General features: G+C 46.6%; 7 protein-coding genes across 7 annotated transcripts; 3 read left to right on the top strand and 4 right to left on the bottom strand.

Moving 5' to 3' along the window:
* Window positions 1-1,412: 1,412 nt before the first annotated feature.
* Window positions 1,413-2,761, bottom strand: N7529_008819 (camp independent regulatory protein; the record flags this gene model as incomplete). The annotated part of the gene is made up of 2 exons (XM_057244346.1): window positions 1,413-1,872; window positions 1,911-2,761. The coding sequence occupies 2 exons, from the start codon at window positions 2,759-2,761 to the stop codon at window positions 1,413-1,415; spliced, it is 1,311 nt and encodes a 436-aa protein (XP_057095884.1).
* Window positions 2,762-9,608: 6,847 nt separating this feature from the next.
* On the bottom strand, window positions 9,609-11,353 carry N7529_008818 (asparagine--tRNA ligase SLM5; the record flags this gene model as incomplete). Its single annotated transcript, XM_057244345.1, has 3 exons — window positions 9,609-10,829; window positions 10,883-11,021; window positions 11,085-11,353. 3 exons carry the CDS (start codon window positions 11,351-11,353, stop codon window positions 9,609-9,611), a joined length of 1,629 nt encoding a protein of 542 aa, XP_057095883.1.
* An 823-nt stretch (window positions 11,354-12,176) lies between these two features.
* On the bottom strand, window positions 12,177-14,884 carry N7529_008817 (Nucleotide-binding alpha-beta plait; the record flags this gene model as incomplete). Its single annotated transcript, XM_057244344.1, has 2 exons — window positions 12,177-14,639; window positions 14,693-14,884. The coding sequence occupies 2 exons, from the start codon at window positions 14,882-14,884 to the stop codon at window positions 12,177-12,179; spliced, it is 2,655 nt and encodes an 884-aa protein (XP_057095882.1).
* Window positions 14,885-15,778: 894 nt separating this feature from the next.
* On the top strand, window positions 15,779-16,846 carry N7529_008816 (putative histone acetyltransferase (MysT1); the record flags this gene model as incomplete). Its single annotated transcript, XM_057244343.1, has 1 exon — window positions 15,779-16,846. One exon carries the CDS (start codon window positions 15,779-15,781, stop codon window positions 16,844-16,846), a length of 1,068 nt encoding a protein of 355 aa, XP_057095881.1.
* Window positions 16,847-17,044: 198 nt separating this feature from the next.
* Window positions 17,045-19,025, bottom strand: N7529_008815 (chaperonin-containing T-complex subunit CCT6; the record flags this gene model as incomplete). Its single annotated transcript, XM_057244342.1, has 7 exons — window positions 17,045-18,271; window positions 18,333-18,506; window positions 18,559-18,579; window positions 18,636-18,677; window positions 18,749-18,770; window positions 18,827-18,921; window positions 18,984-19,025. 7 exons carry the CDS (start codon window positions 19,023-19,025, stop codon window positions 17,045-17,047), a joined length of 1,623 nt encoding a protein of 540 aa, XP_057095880.1.
* A 773-nt stretch (window positions 19,026-19,798) lies between these two features.
* sik1 (snoRNP complex protein NOP56) lies at window positions 19,799-21,449 on the top strand (the record flags this gene model as incomplete). Its single annotated transcript, XM_057244341.1, has 3 exons — window positions 19,799-19,962; window positions 20,018-21,137; window positions 21,195-21,449. The coding sequence occupies 3 exons, from the start codon at window positions 19,799-19,801 to the stop codon at window positions 21,447-21,449; spliced, it is 1,539 nt and encodes a 512-aa protein (XP_057095879.1).
* A 487-nt stretch (window positions 21,450-21,936) lies between these two features.
* Window positions 21,937-22,746, top strand: N7529_008813 (uncharacterized protein; the record flags this gene model as incomplete). Its single annotated transcript, XM_057244340.1, has 1 exon — window positions 21,937-22,746. The coding sequence occupies one exon, from the start codon at window positions 21,937-21,939 to the stop codon at window positions 22,744-22,746; it is 810 nt and encodes a 269-aa protein (XP_057095878.1).
* Window positions 22,747-22,999: the final 253 nt, after the last annotated feature.

Here is a 22,999-nt window from a genome sequence, read left to right as displayed (position 1 = left end):
ATGAGAGATTTCACTTCATTACTAATTCCAGCAAGCAAAACACTCCACTATTCCTCGCTGATTGCGACATTGTCTATATCTATCCGGCGTCAACCGTTGACTGCTTTAGGTCACACTAGACCCTCAGACTCCCTTAAACCAATATACGAATCTTACGTACATATATGTTTCGTTGGAGCATAAATATATGTAGGATCAAGAGCCATGATCGTGATAGATGTAGGTAAACCGAGTATTGAGTCTTTTGTTGTTCATTTAATCAAGTCTGTGTCGCTTCGCGATGGTAAACGGATGGTTGTTTCGGGTTTTGTGCTCCCTATGGATTGAAAGATATTGCCCTCGATTGGACCAAATGCCTGGACATCGTCTTCCATTAGTTAATAAAAGGATTCAACATTGGAATATTGAAACATTGATTGAAAGAGACATGGAGCGAAAGGAGGGAGAGAAAGAGAAAAAGAGGGGCGAGGTTTATACTCACATTTCGCACCTTCAAGGCATCCTTCGGCCATATACCAAACTTAACAGGAGGCAGCCCGAACTTCTGATTGAAACAACAGTTCCGCATCTCTTTTCTTTTGCTCGCTAGATAAGTCAAGGATGGTAGATAGAGATCCAAAGCCCAATTCTTTTCGGTGGTTCGATGGTCGTAGTTGCATGTGCATCTAGATGCAATGTTTATTGACAGTCCAGGTCACTGGGATCAATAACTGTTTATGTTCTTCTAGTTGTTTGTTACAATAAAGTTTGTGTGGGGGTTCTCAAGATTGGCGCCCTGGACAATATGCGTGGTGAGGGAATTGGTGTGAATTACCGAATGAGGAAGTTGGCCAAATTAAATGCATAGGCTTGAAAAGTTGCCGTGTTGATTATTCAAGATCTTTTTTAGTAGTTTGGAACTACCTACAGCCAAAGAAAGCAGTTACAAAAAATTATATTCCTCTACAGAGCCATTTACACATCACCATATACGAAGAAGAGTGTGAACATCTGATAGAAAGAAGCAAGTCAATTTGCTGAGGCATGACTAGCCCCATGTTAATGACAGAAACCATATCCCGACCATTTCGACCCGATCCCAATGCAGAATATATGAACAGATCCCGTAGAAACCACAAGCTATGACCTGATCATACATAGAAAAATAGAATCAAACTGCCCCGACCCATGCAATATGCTAATAATGAGTAACCGAAATAGATAAAAAAAAGGAGCAAATAGCAATCAAAAGGATATCACTGAAACAGCACCAGGAACAAGACTTCTCTTTCAGAAGGGAGCCGGAACATATAGCGAAACATGGACAAGAAGATAAAATGTGAAGTTGAACTGTGTCAACCATGTGGATGGATCTAGCAATTGTCGTTCTTTTGTTTGCTCTCATTGAAGAGACTTCGACCCGGATGGCATCTTTACGCAATGAAAGCGCGATCTAGCTGGCGTAGCGCCCGCACATCCTCGCCTCCGAACCCTATCTTCTCATTTGGGATATCCCGAGGTCCTTCGGCAGAGGATGCCGGTGCGGGCGCTCCGTTCGGGCTTGCATTGGGACCTCCGGTGGTACCGGTCGACGAAGAAAGAGGAGCTAATGCTGCACCGTTCACCAGTGAGCTGATGCCGGGGACTGCATGCCCGGTGCTCGCCGGGTCCCCGGCTTTCGGTGACCTAGCGATGGGGTTGAGTGAGTGCAGCGCGGCGGGATGCTCCTGCTTTCCGACACGAGGGCTGTGTGTGTGACCGTTTGGTGCCAAAGACTGTACTGAGACCCGCGGTGATGCCGTGCGGGGGTCAACCAAAGCATGCCCGTAAATCGACGGGCTTCTTTGCTCATGTGTGGGGTCGTGTAATGATCGAGGGGACCGGTTCATGTAGCTAGGAGGGTGCTGCGGAGGTCCGCCAGGAGGAAGTACTGAGTGAGGAGGCGGAGGTAGTCCACCTGGATGTTGATGATGCGGCTGGTGGGGGTGTGGTTGGCCATAATGAGAGTGCCCATTCGCCGGTACTGGGGGAGATAGCCAGAGCCGGGACCGGGGCCATATTGCATTGAAGCAGTTGGTGGTGTAGCTAGAGGGGTGGGTGGCCATGCATAACCAGCTGGGTATGGTTGCGCATGAGTCGAGCGTGGGTAGGCGCCGATGGGGTGAGGGGTGATGGGGTATGCTGCGCCTGCCATGGGTCCACGAGTAACGACAGGGAGATTTTGTTGGTCATTGACGGTCGACTCCGGATATAGACCTTTCTGCGGCCGAACGTGGCGCAGTGCAGGATCCGACGTGGGTTGTTGCAAGTTGGCGGCAGAGGGGTGAGATCGGGAGTAATAGCTAATCAAGTGCAAGTGTTGGCCGTTGGACGTTGTGATGCTGAAAGACTGCTTCATCAGGCCATCTGGTTTGTAACGATATCCATCTGGGCCCTCGTCCGTTCCGTTGCCGCGGTCATCATCACTGCCATGACTCTCTGGTGTCTTGCCCCCACGCGATGCAGAACCCTGAGAAACACTGCCCCCTCCGCGCTTGCCCTCCATTTCACGGTAGGTCAAGAAACTCCCTGAAACACGGCTGGCACTCCATGATTTTCCATCGGTCCATCGTCGCATACCCGCTTCTCGCTCATCCCATACAAAGACTGATCCGGATCTGATTGATTGTCGTTCTTTTTCTGAAAGTCGCCGTTGCACACGAGGTAGAAGACCGATTCGACAAGCCTCAAAAAGAATGATAGCGTCCGCAGGTGTGCGAACGTGCCCGTAATATGTCTCCATCCGAATTCTGTAGAGTCGTTTGACCCTGTTTGTTTAAGAGGAAGGAAGAGAAGGTAAGATGGAGTATAGAGATGGATACTATCTGTCGTTAAATTTAAGATCCAGAGAAAAGAAAAGAAAAAGAAAAAAAGAGGTGGAGAGAAGACAAATAGGGTTCAGGTCCAAATATAAGAAGAACCAGGATCCGAGTCAAATGGGTATGGGGTACTAGTAGGCTGAGGGTAGGCCGGCGTTGTAGGTGGGTAAAGCCGAGCTTTTACGTCACCTAACACGGTTAGACCGGCTGAAAGGCGTATTTTTCTTAATTGTGTTTTTCACTTTTTTAACCAAAATGGGATAGAGAAACGCAGAGATTTGTTGTGGGGGTCAAGTGGGCTTGAGGGCGTAAGAATGCCGACAGGACAAGGGAGGGCCAAGGCTGAATACAAAAGAGAGAAACAGAGTGGACCTACAAGGTTTTTATTATGAGGAATGGCTCAAGCCTTCTGTCTCGAATATATAAAGAAGTAAAAGAGTAGAAAAAGAAGAAGAGTAGAAAGAGAGAAGATCTATATATATAAGGAAATAATATCTTTTGTTCAAAATGTCCCGGAACTTTATAAGAAACAATGAAGAAATTTGATTTAAGAAAAAAAGAAGGTTAAATAAAGGAAGCGGAGAGACAAGAGCGGGCCAAGCGATCCAAGCGAAAAGATCGGACGGAACTTGCTAAACGCCGAGATTCCAAGAATGACCAGAGAATTTAAACAATTTAAACAATTTAAACAATTTTAAGAAAATTAAGAAATTCTAAAAAAAAATTTGAAACGGTAATACCAAACAAAGTTAAAAGGTGGAGAGAGAAAAGCGAGAGTGTGTAAGCTTGAAAGATGGAACCAATGATGATCTTCAACTGTCTACAATTATTATACTTTATTTGGCAAATTCAGTCTATTTATGCATGGGAACCTTGGAAAAAGGAGATGAGTCGTTGTGGCGTAAAAAGTATATAAAAACAGGCTTCAATATTCACATAGCCTATTATAGAATGTATATTGTGCCTAGGTAGAATAAAAGATTACAAGTAGAATCACGTCAATGAGGTCCCTAATTATAGTATTATTATATTTCAAAAGAGAAACTCTGATCTTGATAATGCGCTGTAGTTCCTTTATAGATTGACATCCTATAAGGGGTTTGAAACAATATTCCGGATTAGCTAGAATCCCGATCCATGCTACTTGGAGTCATTCCACCACATTCTTTGCTTGGGAGCTCTTGGAAGCCTCGGCTTACGGCTTTACGGGGGGAACCTTGGAAACCTTGGAAGGTAGCAAGGCTAAATTTTGGCCCCCTTGTACATTATTAATGTAAAATACGTACGGAGTAGCTTCCGTACGTAGTATTGAATAAAGCATTAATATCATATTCCACAGAGTAGAATCAATAAATAACCCACATTTTTTGTGGAAATGTGACTGGGCTCATATTTCTTTCGTGTAAACGCTGTGTCAGAAAAGTGGCGCTCTGATCGCAAAAAAAGGTTAGTGCGGAACTCTTAAGCTTAATCCAACACGAGGAGGCCGGCGCTGAACTCTATGCTCGCTTACAGAGGACCTCCACTTCAGGGCTGGTACGGAGTATAACAAATTTATTTCACTCTTGGCACTTTGATTAATTTCTGAGTGTATTATTATAAGCGGATCTTTGATTAATGTTTAGATTGTTTTATCGTTCATTATTATTCAGAGCCTCGGTCGTAAATATACAGATGTGCACATATTACGTAGGCAATCTATCGGACCTCGGACTTTGTACTGAAAGAAACCATTTCTATGGTTACGGCTGTCGGACAAGAGTGTCCCCAGTTTATAGAGTACAAATGTTTTGTCTGTACAGTAACAGAACCCACTTGACTATCGGGATTTTAGCACTAAAATGCGACCAAGGAATTCGATCCCCCACCACTGATTAATAATAGCCTAAATAAGTGTTTGAGCGGTTCTGGCCGCTGCAGCCTTATCCTGTACAAGTGCACTCCGTATGCCGTACTCTATAATCTTTATTCCTTGGAAAACGTTATAGTCACATCCAAACAAAGCTGTTCTTAGCGAACTACTGGCTCGGAACATTGTCTGCATTGACATCTTAAATCTCAGAGGTGAAGAGAAAAGAAATTAAAATAAGCCACAGTGGCCACATGCTCGTGACTCGTACTCGTATCGGGTCCAGTGACGCGGCGTTTTGATTATAACTGCTCTGACTACAAAGCTTGACAAGATCCTAGTCTGGATTCAACTAGATATGCACATAATTAAAAGGAAGGGGAAAAGGAAGGGAAAAAAGGAATGCGGTGTACTGTGGATGTGAAAGATCGCTAGTCCTTGACTCCGTTGATCCATGTAAATTACAGCTTGCACGCGTAAAATTGATACGCAGCGAGAGCTAGGAAGCCACGTAATAGTATCGCCAACGAAGGCACACAACGTCCTGCTTCTGGTATATCTAACTATATCCGTACGACGTGTGTATTTTGGTTCTATGATTAAACTGAATCGTAGCTAACACATTGACTCAGCGATAAGGTTAGCTGGTCCAAGTTTGCGCTCCGTGCCGTTCACCGTGCAGCTAGCCTTGCAATTAGCCTTGCAGGTGGGTAGGGCCTCGCATTTTAGAACCAAAATTGGATCCCTGTGCCCACATCCCTCAATGTAAAACTGTTTTTGACTGATCGCAGTAGACATCATACTGCTAAATTGTATCCCTGCTTTCTATGGAACACGTTGTGCACGGGCCGAGTTCAGGTCAAGGGAAGCGTATCGTTAACAAAGTCCTGTTGCGCAAGGATCACTTTAATAGGCTTCGGAGGTGTTAGTCGGCGGCTGAGTTTTGTCCTTGGCTTCAAGCCCGATTTGGATTCGGCGGTGTTTAGAAGACTAGGGGGTCCATGTGCTCCATTCCAGCAAAGGGGCATGGCACGAGCGATCATCATGTCAGCTACATGCGTATCGCCTGCTTTACGTGTCTCACATATAATCCTTCAGTGTGACTTGAATATCGCCGTAGTGACATGGTCTTCCATATACCAGGTCTATGGAGTGTGCAAGGTCGCACCGCTTCTCTGATCTAGGTTCAACGAAATAAGAAACCAAGCTTGAGTGACTGGGGATGGTGACCCATGTTAATAGAGTGTATACTTAACATGCATGTTACAAGAATGTTGTGTTCGAGTGTCGCCACACACAAACTGTTTAACAGGTAATGATAAGCCCTCAAGATTTGAGGCTGGTTAGGTCCAAGTTTCAATCAGACCGGTGCAGCTGATCGTAGGAAAAGAGCTGAAATTGTTACATTGCCGCTTATGAAACAAGATCTTTGGTTATTGCCAAGATTATTTCTTGTCAACACCATAAATAAGCATAATCACCACATGTACCAGTTTCCTTGCGTTTGCGTGGAGGATACACTCATGTGTACGGTGATTTCTTACGATCGCATTAGTTGCTGAAGCTTTGACCTCCGTCGAATTTTGTATTTTTTATTTTTGATTATTATATGGTATTATATTTTTTAAGATCGCTTGAATCCACCTTTCAACAGCCGTGATCCCGCAAGTCTTACTGAATTAGGAAAAGGGTGGTGTCTCTCATTTGCCTCGAAGATCAATACAGCTTACCAAATACATCTGTAAGTACATAAATACATACACCTGGGCATGCATAGTTGGGTACATGGAAGTAAACAAGGCTGGTCCCTGATTTAAGCCAAAACAAGACTAAAGTAGTATAGTGACATCTATGTACGATTTTGTGGAAAGTAATGTGAAATGATTCCGCGTATATCCGGAAATTGCTAAGAGGACCCCCAAAGTCTACAATATTGTACTCCGTAAAATTGTATCCGATCATCCGAAGACTCCTTATTCCCAAGTGGATCCAGCTCCACATCTCGCTAACTATATCGGCCGCTGATAAAGTAAGGCCCTTGCGGGATAAGCCGACTGTTTTGCCGACCGTGGTTCGTGCTTCTGCAACTGTGTCAAGCCTTAGTGTATTCGCTAGTGGCCATGCTAATCTATTATTAATGCCTTGGAGACAATAGTGCAGTACATTTGCAGGTTTATTAGAAATGTGGTAGTATACATATGTATGCAAGGACCTATAGTATACATTGTAATATAATGAATATCTGAAGATAGCCACGTTATACTCTAAACTAACAAAGTAGCAAAATTACCTTGGAAACAAGTATTGTTACGCATTCGTTGCAACCCTGGAATTAAAGGTTGCCAAGAGTTTCTTTTGTGAAACGTCACACGAGCTTATCTCCACTAGCATAATTAAAGTATCCATTGTCTGGATCAATAGGGAATGTGCTGGAATGGAGGCTTGAAGACTATCATTTTTCAAATGTATTTTCCCTTTTTCCTTCGTTTTCGTTTATCTATATATATATATATATATATACATATTTTTTTTTTCTTTCTTTTTTTTTTGTAATGTTTCATTGCATGACTCAAGGGTTTCATTTTCTTTTTGTCCGTAAGACTTACAATGTAAAATTTATGATCTTCACGCAATATACATCATAGGGGTCCAAGGCAGTGCATAGAACGCTGGTGCCTACCATGACAAGAAAACCAAATATTTTGCCCCAAATCTTGGGGCCAAGACTTGTGCCTGGACCTCCCACCAAGAGGATGCCAACTTTGAGTGGTCCCCGTACCCATAGCCGGGCAATTGTCATCGAAGCCTAAAATCCAGTTTCCCCTTGCGACCCATGGAAATGCTAATGTGGCGGCTTTATGGTTAATGTCTACCTCTATTTTACTTTACTTTTATGTTATAGCATAAACCATGTGGCGGAATGCATTATTTCGGGGAGTTCTTGAGCCCGAATACGAGATTTGATCGCTCTCATTAAATAGTACTCCGTAACTACTCCGTATAGTCATCACAAAATTTTCTTGACTCTTATTTTTTTTCCCTTCCCACAATTATTGTTACTGTGTAAATCACATCGCTGCTATTTGCAATGTGATATGTCAGACAGGGATGTCTTGCTGCATGACTCGTACAAGGCGGACAATGCCCGAACTTCTTTTTGCTTATGCTTAACCCTGGTAAGGTTAGGGCCCCTTGGCTTGCTGATCCTGGCCCCCTTATTGGTATAGTTTAGTGCTCGCCTTCTCAAAGTCTATTAGATTGATTCATTGAGGGCTGTGCGTTCCCTTCCTGTGAGGCTTCGATGATCCATTTCATTCCTTTATTCGGGGATTTTATAGTTACTTTATTTCATTCGCTAGTTAGTTATAAGAATCGTTCCTAACAGCACTTGTTAATCAGAACAATAAGCTGTATAACTCCATAACTTTATAAACTGAAACCGGAATGCTCGGCATAAATAAGCGAGATCCGAAATAAAGTAACTGTCTGAGCCAAAATGCTCACCAATCCACTCGAGGACCACGTTTCTGCTGACGGAGTACTCCGGCCCTCGAATTGGCCGTTAATCAACTGGTTATATTTTAGCGACCACATCGCTGTCTGGTTTCCGTATTAGGACACTCTTATCTGTCCTTTTCGGTCTCGACTTTTCTGCCAGCATTAATCATCAAATCATACCCCCTAAGGCGACCATGTCCCACTTTTATTACAATCAGTTTGTGGACGCCTCCTACCCAGACCATAGTGCTTGGCTTTGCTTTGGCCCCGGAGCTCCGAAGCATAAATCAGAGATATGATCTGCTTTACATGTATCCGATGTATACGTAAATACCTGCAATAATGTACGTTCTGTCTAGCTGTATGCATGCAGACAGAAAAGAGCCTAGTTCATGCCTGCTATTAAGATCGTGAAACGATCGTCGGCTTCTGTTACGTTACTAATGTAGGAGGAATTATAGTCCTTCGTCTGCCAAGTCATAAAACACGGGCATCCCTTCATTTTTTTGCGTCCGTGCGGTGCGGTGCGCCTTATATGCTGTGTTGGTTGGCACTTTAATCCCTTTAAATCCTAACGCCAATGCCTAGCTGCTTGCTCCTTTAATGCTCAGCCTCGTAGATACATAAATATAGTCCCAAGTCAGTGTATGAAGATCTGATTCTAAGCTCGGTTCATTGTCCTCACCCTGTCGCTTGTGGCTGGATGAGGTGTACTAGATAAAATGACTATGGTCAAACCCGGCAAGCACGATTCCTGCATATGGTATTTAACGTTGGGCGTGTCGCCGGCTCCCGGATGTCTAGGATGATCACAAGGCTGAGCCGTAGGTACATAGGTAACTCGATATTAGAATCTGTTTCTCCTTTCCCAGATACTTATCTAGAAAAAGAGACTACTGTGGGCCTCCCAAGGTTCCAATGCTTATAGTACTGTAGCACGCCTTCATAATCACGAGGATGAATTGCTGTTTTTGGTCTATTATCGTATCATTGTTAAATAGGAAATTATTTAAAACGGGGCTCGGCGCTACCAATTACAATATAGTATGTGCAAGCTGATTTTTTAGTTTTGAGTAAGAAACTTGTATTCTTGCTAGTCGAAATTAGGCATATGGCGCGACGGAGGCTCCGCTATGCGGATGTCAGCGGATCGCTTCCCCTGTCCTTCTTGGTCCTTCTTGGTCTATCGGCGACTTTGTTGTTGACAACAATTGGTCTAATTATATGTAACTGCCCGCTTGATACATACCTACTCAAGGTCAACAGAGAGCTACACATTGCTTGTCCTAAATGGAAATCAAATTAAATTATGCCATTGTATGGGTTAATTGAATTGCCCATGTCCGAACATTCACAGTTCGTGCGCACTATAGTACATGTCTATGTCTTATCATACCCTGGCCAATCTATACATCTAGTGAGTCTTAGCAATCAGACCGACCGAAGTATCGCGGAAAAGATACGATATCTCGCACACTAGAGACGCCGCTCAAATACCCCAGAAAACGATCAAAGCCAAGCCCAAACCCTCCGTGGGGAGCGGAACCCCAGCGTCGGAGATCAGTATACCACTGTAGATGGCTGAGGTCCTCGCCTGGGGAAAGATTAGGATACAGCGGCTCGGCTGAGGCTGGTTCGCCGGACTCGGTCAGCTCTCGAGGCTTAATCAGGCCGTGTTGGCGCATGTTCTCGATGAGATTTGACAGACGATGCTCGCGCAGGGATCCCCCAGCAACTTCGCTGACCTCGGGGAGCAGCAGATCGAAACACGCCACCGTCTCCCCGGGGATGTTGCTGCAGTCAGATATCTGGGAGGGAGCCATGTAGAATGGCTTGACTGATTTCGGGTAGTCCGTGACAAATACAGGACGGCCCTTGTGTAGTACCTCGACGATGTACTTTTCGTGCTCAAGTTGTAGGCCTCCATCCCATGTCGGGGCATGTTCGAATGATGCGCTTTCTTCAGAAACAGCGCGTTGGAGCATCTCTACTGCTTCGGTGTATGTAACGCGGTGCCATTGCGGTCCATCCATCAGGTCGGTCCATCTTCGCCGTAAGTATTCCGCCTCTTCGGCGCTCGTTTCCTGCCCCGATTCGCCAGACCTCTTTGCGGACAAGATCTCTTGGCCCACAGTCGTATTGTACAGTCGACGCGTCAAATCGCGTAGCGTATGCTCTACCAGACTGGTAAGCGAGTCAAGATCGGACATGAAGTTGACCTCGGCCTCGAGCATGTAGAATTCGCTGAGGTGGCGCGGTGTATCACTCTTCTCGGCCCGAAAGACAGGTGTTAATGCCCAGACATTTCCCAGTTCTGCAGCGTAGGCTTCAAGGTGCAGCTGCGACGACACGGTGAGGTACTTGGGGGCCCTGAAGAAATGTTCGTTCTCAGCGCTAGGTGTAGCAGCACCGCGTGGTGCTAATGTAAACGTTTCCCCGGCACCTTCACAGTCAGACGATGTTATGATTGGAGGCTGGACTTGTGTAAAAGCTCCCTTTGAGTGGGAGTGGAAGACATTGCCAAGCTGGAAAATGCATTCAGATCGAAAGCGTGAGAGCAGGGAATTGAAGGGCGTTCGAATGCGGAGGTGGGGAATCTGGCGAAGAAAATCGGGACTATGATATTTCTTCTGGATGGGAAATGTCTATATCAAACGTATGTCAATTCCGGGTCTTGCAACGGCTCTGATAGACTCACCTCTGGATCCGATGCGCCAACCACGGTCACCTCCGTTGTTTGGAGCTCATGGGTTTGTTCTTTCCCCGGTGGGCAAGCTTTCCATATTCCTGAGATTTCAACTGCAGTTCCAGTAGACAGACTAGACGAAGAAAAGGCTCTGGTCAGTCTCAATTTGACAGGTAGATCTGAATCCGTAGCTGCGCGCGCACGATTGACTCACTCGACAGCTTGCGCAGGTTTTAATATTGCCTGCAATGGCTCCAAGGTTGATCCATCGGATATTTCTGCGAACGCAAAACGCTTTTGTTTTCGTACAGACCGAATGAATCCGTTGATTTTGACCTCTTGGTCCTCAAACCTGCAAGCCTCCCCAGCCTTGCTAGATTGAAGGATTTGCGCACATCGCAAAAGAGAGGGATGAGAATTTTTTATTGGGCTTCGGTTGAGTCTGGTAACAGACGTAGCGAAACTTCGCCGCCACATTTGCATTGCTGAAGGTGAGTGAGTTGGTTGAATGTCGGGGAGAACGAATTGCACCTTATCGGCGTTCTTATCGCTTCGGATCGGGCATTTTCTCGCCTTGTTCATTTCAAACGGACACTTTGTTTTTATTTCTATATCCTTTCTATATATGTCCATATGTATACTTTGAAGTCTTTCTATAATTGCAAATAAACTGTGAATATCTAGGAGCCAAATACTTTTCAATATCGATGTCACTAGAGAACACTCATGTTTGGCCAGGTGCTAGTTTCAAGATTTTGTAGACAGTGTTGACATTGATTAGAAGAAGAATATAATCATATACTCATTTGACTTGATATTTTGATCTAACCGTCATGTACACATATAATATATGTATCAATTGGTCTGTGTTGGGCTACAACATTGTCGCTGGAGGATATATATAACTACCTACTTAAATAGTTGACTAGTTGACCTTCCAAGGTTGGAATACATGCAATTGTGTCATGGATGCATCGACGTGGCATAGATAACCACATATTGGGGTTTATCAGACTAACACCTTTCGCATAGTTCTACCTACCTAGGTAAATCATATTCCGATCACCCCTATCTTATGACCCAAAGGCAAGAAATTCTTAGGCAACAGACTTGTAGATTATGATATTTAGAAGAGGTGAGATAATCATGCGCGACCGAGATCAATAAAGACTACATTCCAGCACTTCATATTGAATGACAAACAGCTTCAGCAAACAAGCAAAGAAAATTGGCCAAAATGAATGACTTAGCAATACTACATAATTCATGAGATTCTTGAGACAAGAGCGGCCACAAGATTTATATCTCACTGCGAAGCCCGTCGTTCATACACCCTTCTTTCTTCTTCAATCATATCAATAGCATCCATGAGACTACCGTTTGCAGCAGCAGCATAGACTGCCATCCTGGGTCGCCCACCTTCTTGTTCAGTTCCGTAGCCGATGTCGACAAGAGCAGAAACACATGCTTCAATATCTGCACCATCGGACCCACGAGCACTCTCATCGGTTTTAGTTGAAGTTGAAGCAAGCCTCATTTCTTCCGTTGGAAAGCTTCCAGGAAGCTGGGGATGAGAAGAGAATCCGCTTCGTTCTCCTTTAGATAGCTGTACCCCAGTGCCTTGTGCCACAGCGCCATGCGATCTTTCGTTTAGATCACGCATACCAGCATGACGGGGGGTTGCTTGATGAGGGTTATAATCAGTTGCTCGTCGCTTCAACTTGGCCGCAAGAGGGGCCTCGTTGGAGTTAGTCACCGGGGGACTGGCAAATAGCTGGGCTTCCATTTGTGAAACGGGCGGGAATCGCGACATTTCCAGTTCTCCTGCATGCGGACCCGAAGGAAGAACCTGAGTGTTTAGTTGGGCGTTATGCTGTGCGCCTGTCCCGGGTAGAAGCGAGGGGAAGCGGGCACTAAATGCAGCGTCGTCACCTGGAGAATCAAGCAGAGCAGACGATTCGGCCCGAGCATTACTAAAACCAGTACTTGAACTGCCAGCACCAACGAAGTTGACGCCGCCAAGTGGTTTGAACTTTTTGCTATCTTTCATGGAAGAGGATCTGGAGCTGGCAGCAGATGGGGAGGCAATGTTTTCTACAGGGCTGTAACGTTCAAAAGCAGTATCGTTGACATCGCTGAGTTCTGTTCGAGAGCTTTGGGTAACGACTGCACCTGCAGCATTGTATTTATCGTTGCTCTGCACCGGATGCACTCGTTCAATGGGAGGGTGATCCATATGCTCAAGGTTGATGGAATGGCCGTCAATGAGAGCACCTTGCAAGGCCTCCATTGCGGCGAAGGCTGGAGGATCTGAGGGAAAATGGACATAGCCAAACCCTGCATGTCTTCCAGAGGTACTATCCATCGGAAGATCGACATCGACTATGAAACCTTTCGAAGCAAAAACGCCTTGGATCATCTTTGCGGTAACCTTGAAGCCGACATTTCCAATGAACAGGGACTTGGTTTCCTGGTCCTGTTTAGACGCTTCAGACTCAGCGATTGGTACACGTTCGACTTGTGACGAGGCATTGAATGAAGGAGCCCTTGGCTCAGGTTGAAATTGCGGCTTTTGAGATGCTCGGTATTGTGCCCAATGTGCTCTTAAAGTTGGTGGCCGCTGGGGAGAGTTGGGGGCATAGTGAGGGAGATGGAGAGGTGAGATTCGAGGTGCATGAGGCGGCGCATTATAGGATTGGGAGAAATTCACGAATGGAGACGGAAAAGAAGGAGGTGCCCAGCGGTCTAGATGAGGTGGCAAATGGTGATGAGGCTGATCACCTGATGCGGTGCCTAAGGGACTGGGGGACTGAGCGCTTGCTGCAGCGCCCGAAGTCTTCGATGCATCTAAAGTTGATGACTTTTCGTTCGTGGCTGTGTTCAAAAAATACGCTGAATTCTGAGGGTAGGCAGGCTCTGGTGCAGCCGGTGCGTTGCTCGAAGCAGTGTTTGGATCCGTTCGCCCAAATTCGCTTTCAAACGCAGCAAACAAGGTTCTTCCGACCTCGTTGAATTCCGACGCCATCATACGGAAGCCGTCGGCGGCGTTCTCAGCAACAGGCCTCCCGGCTTGGAAGACATCTTCTGCCATTTGTCTTCCTCCATTTGGAATATTACCGAAAGCAGCTTTCATGTGAGCCTCAAGGTTGGCAAGCAATGTACGCAATGATACCTCCATATTTTCCGGCAAAGATTTATGTGCAGCTTCGAATTGTCTCTGGGCATTTTGTAGTTGCCTCTGTAAATCTGGCATCATTGACCTCCATTCACCTTGCACCATATTGGCTCCGTTGATGAGCTGATCCATGAGCTGCGTTGCCAGGATCTCCACAGGGTGAGGAGTTCGTTCCGAGTCTGTGCTGGCAGATGGGTTGGGGGTAGGTGGTGAGTCAGAAGGAGTCGATCTTTTCTCTGAAGTTTCGGCGGAATTAAGAATGTCTGCTAGCTCGGCTTCGAAGGCTTCCATCAGAGACGGAGGCTCATTGAAGACCGGTGGCAGAATTGTTTCATTAGAAGCTGGGGCTTCATGTTGGTCTTTGGAAAGAACAGATGGAGTGACATCAGGTATATCGCACTTTCCCTCATCAGTAGAGAATTGCTCGATAGAGTTGTCTTCATATCGTCTCCATAATTCGGTCACGGAGTTGGATCGACGGATATCAAATATGTGCATAGGAGTGGCGTCATCTTGAAGCTGCATGGATTCGAGGCGTGTGTCCATGTCTATGGACTCCTCAAGGCGCTGGGAAAGCTCGAGAGCGGATCCAACCTAAAAAAAACCATGAGACTTTGACACCATGAGAACCAACACGACAAGCTTACTGTAATCGTTTCCTTGCCATCCTCATCCTCATCCTCATCCAGGTAAGTTAGCCTTGCGCGTGGATAATTTGATGCTATCTCATCGTAGTCGGTGGTAGAGATCCGAACAATCCCCAAAGAATTAGGGTGAGTCGAAAGCTGCTCAATTTGCCGAGGTAGTCGGAGGTCTCTGATTTGAAAGGGTTTCAACATCGTAATGGTTGATGATAGGAACTGGACCCTGTGGGCCAGGGTTGACTGAGTGGGGAGGTGTTACAAAGCTCAAAGGTAAAATTCGACAACTGGTTAGTGGAGATGATAAAAAGATAAAGATATGGAAATAGCTTGGAATTATGATGCCTCTGGGGTTTGTTTGGATTGACAGAGTATCAACGAGGCAAAAAAAGAACAATGAGATTTTTATATGTTGTTGCCTGTGGCAAAAGATTTCATATTAGAAGTTGACTGTCTTGTTTTAAGATGTATGGATGGGAATTCTCCAAAAGCAAAGTACAGCACGGCAGGCAACAGGATAAGCGTCACCATGAAGCTGTCCCCGCTTTGATCACATGACTCGGGCAGTTGCCTTTTCACCGCCTTCAATATCTCTTTTTAACTACTAGCTATAGTTATGTACGTTATATACATACATGCATACAAGTTTACATATATAAATCTGTAGGATATGTTGTAGATGATCATCCATTAATTTGAGCGTAATACCTAATTGCAGAAGCCTAGTTTTAATGGGTTTACAAGTTCCCATATATTGATTTGAAAGCTGAGACTTTGAGTTTCTGCCACAATTTATCAGTTCTGGTCTTTAACACCTCCCGTACAAAGATTGTGTAGCCTGCGATTTGAGGCGTCGACTCATTTGAGTTGACAATGGAGGTCAATTGAGAATGATGTCCTCATAAGGATTCCTAATGCCTGCACGACTGATTATCTCCCCTTGTCACATGTACCTGAACAGCCAACAACATTTACCACCATAATACCAATGGCCGGACCATTGGACACGGCACCCTGCATGAAATTCATCAAAACCTAGCCCTACGACAATATCGATATCGCGTCGCTCAGCTCAAATCCCCATATCCATCAATGGCGACCTCCAAATCTGCACGACTGCAGACTCCAGTTGATCGAAACATTCAGAACGTTGTGCTGGGAGATCTTTTGTTCAAGCCTTGGAACCGATCAATCTACCCTGAGGACCTTGTCGCCAAAGACACCGATCGGCTCTACGTGTGTCGTTGGTGCTTTCGATACTCATGTGATGGGGATATATTCGAGGAACATAAACACGCTTGCGAGCATCGTACGACCCCGCCAGGCACCAAAGTCTACGACCATGGCGGGTATGCAGTGTGGGAGGTTGATGGCCAGAACCACAAGCTATTTGGACAAAACCTGTCTCTATTTGCGAAGCTTTTCCTTGATCACAAGACCGTCTTCTTTGATGTTGCCACTTTTCTTTATTATATCCTCACCTTTACCGACCCCAATGATCCCGGGAACTATTACGTGCTTGGTTTCTTCTCAAAAGAGAAGCTCTCGTGGGATGCAAACAATCTAGCATGTATCTTGATCTTCCCGCCTTATCAACACAAACAGCTCGGAAAATTATTGATGGGAGTCAGCTACAAGCTGAGCGGATGGGACTCCAACGGGGGGCCTATAGGTGGACCAGAGAAGCCATTGAGTGAACTGGGCCACAAAAGCTATGTCCGTTTTTGGGCCGAGCGAGTCGCGCGGTTCTTACTTCGTGGCAAACATAGCGGCAGCTCACTTAATACCGATTTACAGAAGCCAAGCTCGACCCCCAAGGGTTCTCGCAAGAGAGCCTTCCGGGAGACAATGACCGTCGAGGAGCTCGGCCTGGGAACTGGGATGCTGACTGAAGATGTGATTACTGCACTCAAGAGCATGGGGCTTTTTGACCCCCAGGCCACCCCCAAAAAACGTAAATCAAACCGTACATCTACATCCGTGGAGGACGATCCCACACCGGGCCAGATGGTCACCATTCGCAAATCTGACGTGTGGCAGTGGGCCAAAGCACATCACCTCCTGATGGATGACCCGGTCAGCGAATCAGGATTTGAGGGACTATGGCCCCCTGTCATAGCATCTGAAGAGGATTGTCATAGCATCACATCAGAAGACTAATTCTGCACAATGTGGAGTTCTTTTTGTATGATAACATTGATTACTTGATTTCTATTCAATGAAGATAACGAGAAGCAACATGAAGTTTGTGCATTTTTGAATAGATTGGCCCTTGTCCCCCGAGTTTGAGGGGGGATTTAGTCTTCAACCCTTTTAATGTTTACATGAACCGCCTGACTTCGTAAATAAGAAAGTGCATTACTCTTCCTGGCCACCGGGAGCGCCTGCCTTGCTCATTTGCCGAGCCTTGAGTAGCTCGTCACACAGGAGAAGGTTAGACGCGATACCCGTGCTGGAAGCGATGCAGTTGCGCAGAACACGGAAGGAGTCGAAGACACCCCCTTGGATCGGGTCCATGGGTTCACCAGTAGCTAGATCCAAGCCGACAATGTTACCATCAATCACCTCATCATGGAGAGCAGCCAACGAATCCTGAATATCATGGCCTGAGTTGGCCGCAAGAGTCTTGGGGATAATCAGGAGCGCATCGGCAAAAGCACCAACACCCCACTTAGCCTTGCCCTTTACGGTCTTGGTGAAATCCTGGGATTGCAGGTGTGCGGCACATGCGACTTGGAATGCACCAGCTCCGGGAATGACGCAACCATCAACGATTGTGTTGTAGACAGAGCGCAGGCCATCACGGACAGCATCCTTGACCTGAGTAATGGTGTGTCCGTTGGGACCCTTGATAAGGATAGTCACAGACTTGGGGTCCTTGACCTCTTCAACGAAAGTGAACTTTTCCTCGCCAAGCTGGTGCTCGTAGACCAGACCAGCCCACCCAAGAACATCCGGAGACAAGTCTTCGACACTGTTCTGAGCAGTACCACCACAGACAAGCTGCAAGCGCTCCATGTTTCTGCGCTTAGCTCTCCGCAGAGCGAAGATGCCATTCTTCACAAGTACATCCAGACTGAGAGGATCGATACCCTTCTGATTGATCACAACGAAACCCTTTTTGGGGTCGTTTCCACAGACCTCCTTCTTGAGATCCACGATCTTCTGGAGCTTCGCGTCCACGAACTTACGCTCGCTCTCGACGAGCTTATCTCTCTGCTCGGCGTTGGAGTAGTAGAATCCAGAGTTGATCTCCGACTTCTCATACTCCAGACTGACGTTCAGTGTGAGAATGAAAGCATTCTCTACCCGCTTCGGCATGTCAGGGTGTCTGGCACCGTGGTCCAAGGCAAGACCACGAATAAGCTGGGTATCGGACGAAGACCGATGCTGCATTGTCATGATCTCAACCATGTGCAGATCGGGTTTTTCAGGGGCTCTGTGGATGGCGAGGACGGCATCGACGATGTCGGGGGTAAGCTTCTCGGCGAGGGCACCGTTCAGTTTGGTGGAAAGGGAGGTACGGGCAACAGAAAGCAACAGCTCGCGGTCAATGGTGCGCTCGAGCTTGAAATTGTCGAGGAACTGTAGGGCAATGTGTTAAGATCCAATTGAACATTCAGGGATTCGATTCGTCCATAAATACCTTCAAGGCCTCGGTCTTCGCAATATCATAGCCATCGGTGATGACACGGGGGTGCAGACCTTCCGAAATATGACGCTCCGCCTGCTTCAAAAGTTCTCCTACCAGCAACACAACAGATGTTGTACCATCACCGGTAATATCGTCTTGTGCTGTCGCAGCACGAGCGATCATAACCTTTCCGATCATCAGCAAAATACAAAGGGGATTCAAGGCGATTTTGTCTTACAGCTGTAGGATTTTGGATTTGCTGTGAAATGTTAGCTCACAAGCTCCATATGCCGGGGATCAAAAGACACAACGAACCATCTCACGCAACAAAACGTTTCCATCCTTGGTAAGTTTGATCTATTATAGGGTGTTCGATGTCAGAAAATGTTGTTTCGCGTCGTCCGAGAGGGATATAGGGGATTGCATACTGCGCCTGCACCATCGACCAGCCTAAGTTTGTCAGCTCCATTGATATGATATGTGGGGTGTATTGAGGTGTAACTCACATCTTGAGTGTTCCCGAAGGACCTAAGTTGGACTTGAGAACATCTTGTAGACCTTCACCGGCGCCGATGTTGACCTTCAAGGCTTCTCCTCTCCGCTACGTTGAAATGTTAGTGTGCGGGCACATACTGAGGGGCCATCAGGGAATATTTTCCATACCCTCGACTCCGCCTTGGGGTTGAGTAGCTGAGTTGCAGACATCTCCCGAAAATGAATGACAGGGTATCACGTCCAAGAACCCAAAAATATTAAATTCAGGGATTGTAGAGCACTTGTTGAGTACTGAGGGTGAGGCCCACGTTAGGTCCGGCGGATACGGTGAGGATGCCACCATCAAGTTCGGATTTTGCCGGCAGTACTGCACAGTTGAATATCATAGTTACCTTATATCTAATTAGTTATGGTCTTAGGAGTAACTAGTCAGTTAGTTGTTTCTCTATGTTGCATACACATAGCGAACTTCTTTTTAGTTAAAAACCTGCATTCAGAATAGCTATAAACTATAGTTTGATTTTGGATATTTTGAATTCTTCAAGTGCGGGTCCGAGTCCTCGATGTACGAATACTCAGTACAATCAGCCGCCCTATAGTCGTGATTTCAAGAAATATATATGACCGAACTTGAGGATGTGTACAATACCTAGGTATTGCATAATAAACAGAAGAAGAAAAAACAATAGCCATTCTAAATATGTAGACTCAATAATGTACGTACACAGTTGTTAAAAAACAACAAAAAAAAATTGCCTAGGCGGTCAACTGACTATGGGAAAATCTGAACCGCACTGACTTGGCTTGGACACCCGGATTCGCACTAGCGGTAGCGGAAAAAAAAGCTCTTGATTTTCACTCCATTTCCAGCCAGTCGCCAACACCACCAGCAACCCATCAAATTACACCGTTGAGTGTTTTCTGGACGGTGTTGCAAGTTTTAATTGATCTCTTGTGATTTATCTGGTATTGGCCTTAGCACGATGGCTGATTTCCTACTTTTCGAGGGCCCTATGGGTTACTCGCTTTTCAAGGTCGCCCACCAGGGTGACACTGTCGGCAATGGTTTGAAGGAAGTCCAGGCCGGCATCAATGACCTTGCCAAGTTCGGCAAGATGGTTGAGCTTTCTAGTTTCCTCCCCTTCGAGTACGCTCTATCTACCAATATGAAAGTTTTTTTCATGTCCACTAACAGCGTGTAGGAACAACAAGCAGGCTCTTGGTGAGATCAACGATGTCTCTGAAGGTGTCGCATCCGAGACTTTGATCTCTTTCCTTGAATTAAACCTCCCCAAGCCGAACAAGAAGAAGAAGGTGGTCCTGGGTCTTGCCGACAAGGCTCTGGCGGGAAGCATCAAGTCCGCTTTCTCTTTCGTGGAATGTGAGACTGGTGACACCAGCGAGGTCGTTCAAGACCTTCTCCGTGGTATCCGTCTCCATGCTGGCAAGCTTCTGAAGCAGCTGCGCGAGGGTGACATGGACACTGCCCAGCTCGGTCTTGGTCACGCCTACTCCCGTGCCAAGGTGAAGTTCTCCGTTCAGCGTGATGACAACCACATCATTCAGGCCATCGCCATTCTCGACCAGCTCGACAAGGCCATCAACACTTTCTCCATGCGCGTTCGCGAGTGGTACTCTTGGCACTTCCCCGAGCTCGTCAAGATTGTCTCTGACAACCAGCGCTACGCCGAGCTCGCCCTGTTCATCAGGGACAAGAACAACCTGTCTGATGAACGCCTGCACGATATCGCCGCCCTTGTTGAGGATGATGAGGGTGTTGCCCAGAGCATCATCGATGCCGCCAAGCACAGCATGGGTCAAGAGATCTCCGAGGCCGATATGGAGAATGTCATCTCCTTCGCCGAGCGCGTTGTCAAGCTCGCCAAGTACCGCAAGTCTCTTTACTCTTACCTGGTCGCCAAGATGAGTGTCGTTGCGCCCAACCTTGCCGCCCTTATCGGTGAGGTCGTTGGTGCCCGTCTCATTTCCCACGCCGGTAGCTTGACCAACTTGTCCAAGTACCCTGCCTCCACTGTTCAGATTCTTGGTGCCGAGAAGGCCCTTTTCCGTGCTTTGAAGACTAAGGGAAATACCCCCAAGTACGGTCTGTTGTACCACTCTTCCTTCATTGGCAGAGCTGGCCCCAAGAACAAGGGCAGAATCTCGCGTTTCCTTGCCAACAAGTGCTCTATTGCTTCTCGTATCGACAACTTCTCCGAGACCCCCTCAACCAAGTTTGGTGAGGCTCTCAAGAGCCAAGTCGAGGAGCGCTTGGAATTCTACACCTCCGGCGCTGCCCCTACCAAGAACGAGGTTGCTATGGTATGTTGAACACTAGTTGCCTTGTTCCAATGATACATGTGTGCTAACTATTCACAGAAATCCGCAATGGATGCCGTTCTGGCCGAACTCGACGATGTTGATGGCGACAAGAGCGATGCCGAGATGGAAGACGTCGAAGTCGCCGAGGCTAAGAAGGAGAAGAAGGAGAAGAAGGAAAAGAAGGAGAAGAAGGAAAAGAAGGAAAAGAAGGAAAAGAGAAAGTCCGATGTCGGTCAGGATGTACCTGACAAGAAGAAGAAGCGCAAGCACGACACGGACGCCGAGCCCTCCAAGAAGAAGCAAAAGGCCTAGATGCGCAGTTCTTTTGGAATTGGGAGTCTTCGTCATGGCGTTAGGTTTTGCTTTTGTCTTCATGACTCGATGGGTACGGCTTGCAGGTATTTGTAAATTATTACCAGGCCTTTTGCCTCAGCAGCTCTGACTGTCGCTGCTCTGATATTTTCTTAAGTGTTTGAATTTGTTCATTATTATACAGAAACTTTCTCATCGACTAGATATACTTACCTATAGACCCTACTGTTTGTATACAACCAAGAAATCCGTTGGTATGTGTGGGCAGTGTAGTTAAGGCGATCATTCTACCCCACAGTCCGATTCAATGCCGAATGTCCAATGACCCAAAACCCCTCTCAGCCTTGATCTCCGCCCTTCCTGGGCTTTGCAGAATGCATGTATTTGTTTCCTGAGAGCGAACGACTTGGGTGGTGGATACGCTATTTATTGACAATTGAGATTTATCGGGTTGCTCGGTGACGCCCCCACTACGTCCGTTTTCAGTATGACACCGACGGGTTCGCCTTTTTCTTTCTCCCCAAAGCGCAAACGAGAGCCTTCGGAATCAGACTGCTATAGCCCATCGCCGTCACCCACATCGACAGTATCTATTGCCAGTCATCACGAGGCTCAACTCCGGGAGGAGGAGGACTTGGAAAGCTATAGCTCTCGCACTGCTGTGACTGGGAGATTCGGCGAGTTAGCCATTCGTGGCGACCTTCTGTCGGACCCTGGACCTTTGACTGGCGATTCATGGCGAACCTCGGTTGGCCATTCGATGCGGAAAGTATGTGAATCTGGCAGCTACGAGCCTACGAATATGTCCGACGCATTACCGGCTACTAGCAGCGAGCCAGGCGACCGCCAAACGCTGTTGCTTGAATTACCCGCAACGCAGGACCAGTCGTCTTCCATGACCGTTTCCAATTCTAAAAAGAATTCTGCAATTTGCAACCGAAAAACCCTTAATCCATCATCACCATCTAAACGCAAGCAACGACTTTCTCCTCCTCTAGCGGAGACACCATCTGAAGAAGACCCACTCGTATGGCATGATTCTGAAATAACAGGCCATAATCCATCCGATCCAACCGATGATGGCTATGGAATTAACGGCATAGGCTTTAAGCCCACTGCATCAATCGCCTGGGAAAGATCACAGAAGCGGCAAAAGCAGGTCACAGAGTGGAAAAACCGCGAAGCTCGGGAGGCTCGTGAAAGAAGACGAGAGAGGAGGAAAGAGGGACTTGAACTTGACAAATTGCGCGGCATACACGAAGGCGCAGTTCAGAAGCGAGTCAAGTTCAACGTTTAATATAAGATGCAGGGCTCACAAAATGCAGCCACATCCACCTACATTTGGATTTCTCCACTGGGGCGTTATTATTTAGGAAGGCTAGGACATGGAGTTTCTTTACCCGGGGACTCGAGGCCCAACAATTATTGGGTGAACAATACGAACTTTGCAGAGAGCTATGATACACAGAGATGACTTTATGACATGATGCCGACCATCGCCCGATCCGGTGGTCGCAATATACAGGGTTAAATATTTCTTATGACTCCAC

The sequence above is a fragment of the Penicillium soppii genome (assembly GCF_028829465.1).
Source record: "Penicillium soppii strain IBT 18220 chromosome Unknown utg000006l, whole genome shotgun sequence".
NCBI lineage: Eukaryota > Fungi > Ascomycota > Eurotiomycetes > Eurotiales > Aspergillaceae > Penicillium > Penicillium soppii.
The sequence above is the reverse complement of the archived record's forward strand: the minus strand, read 5'-3'. Positions and strand labels throughout refer to the sequence as shown.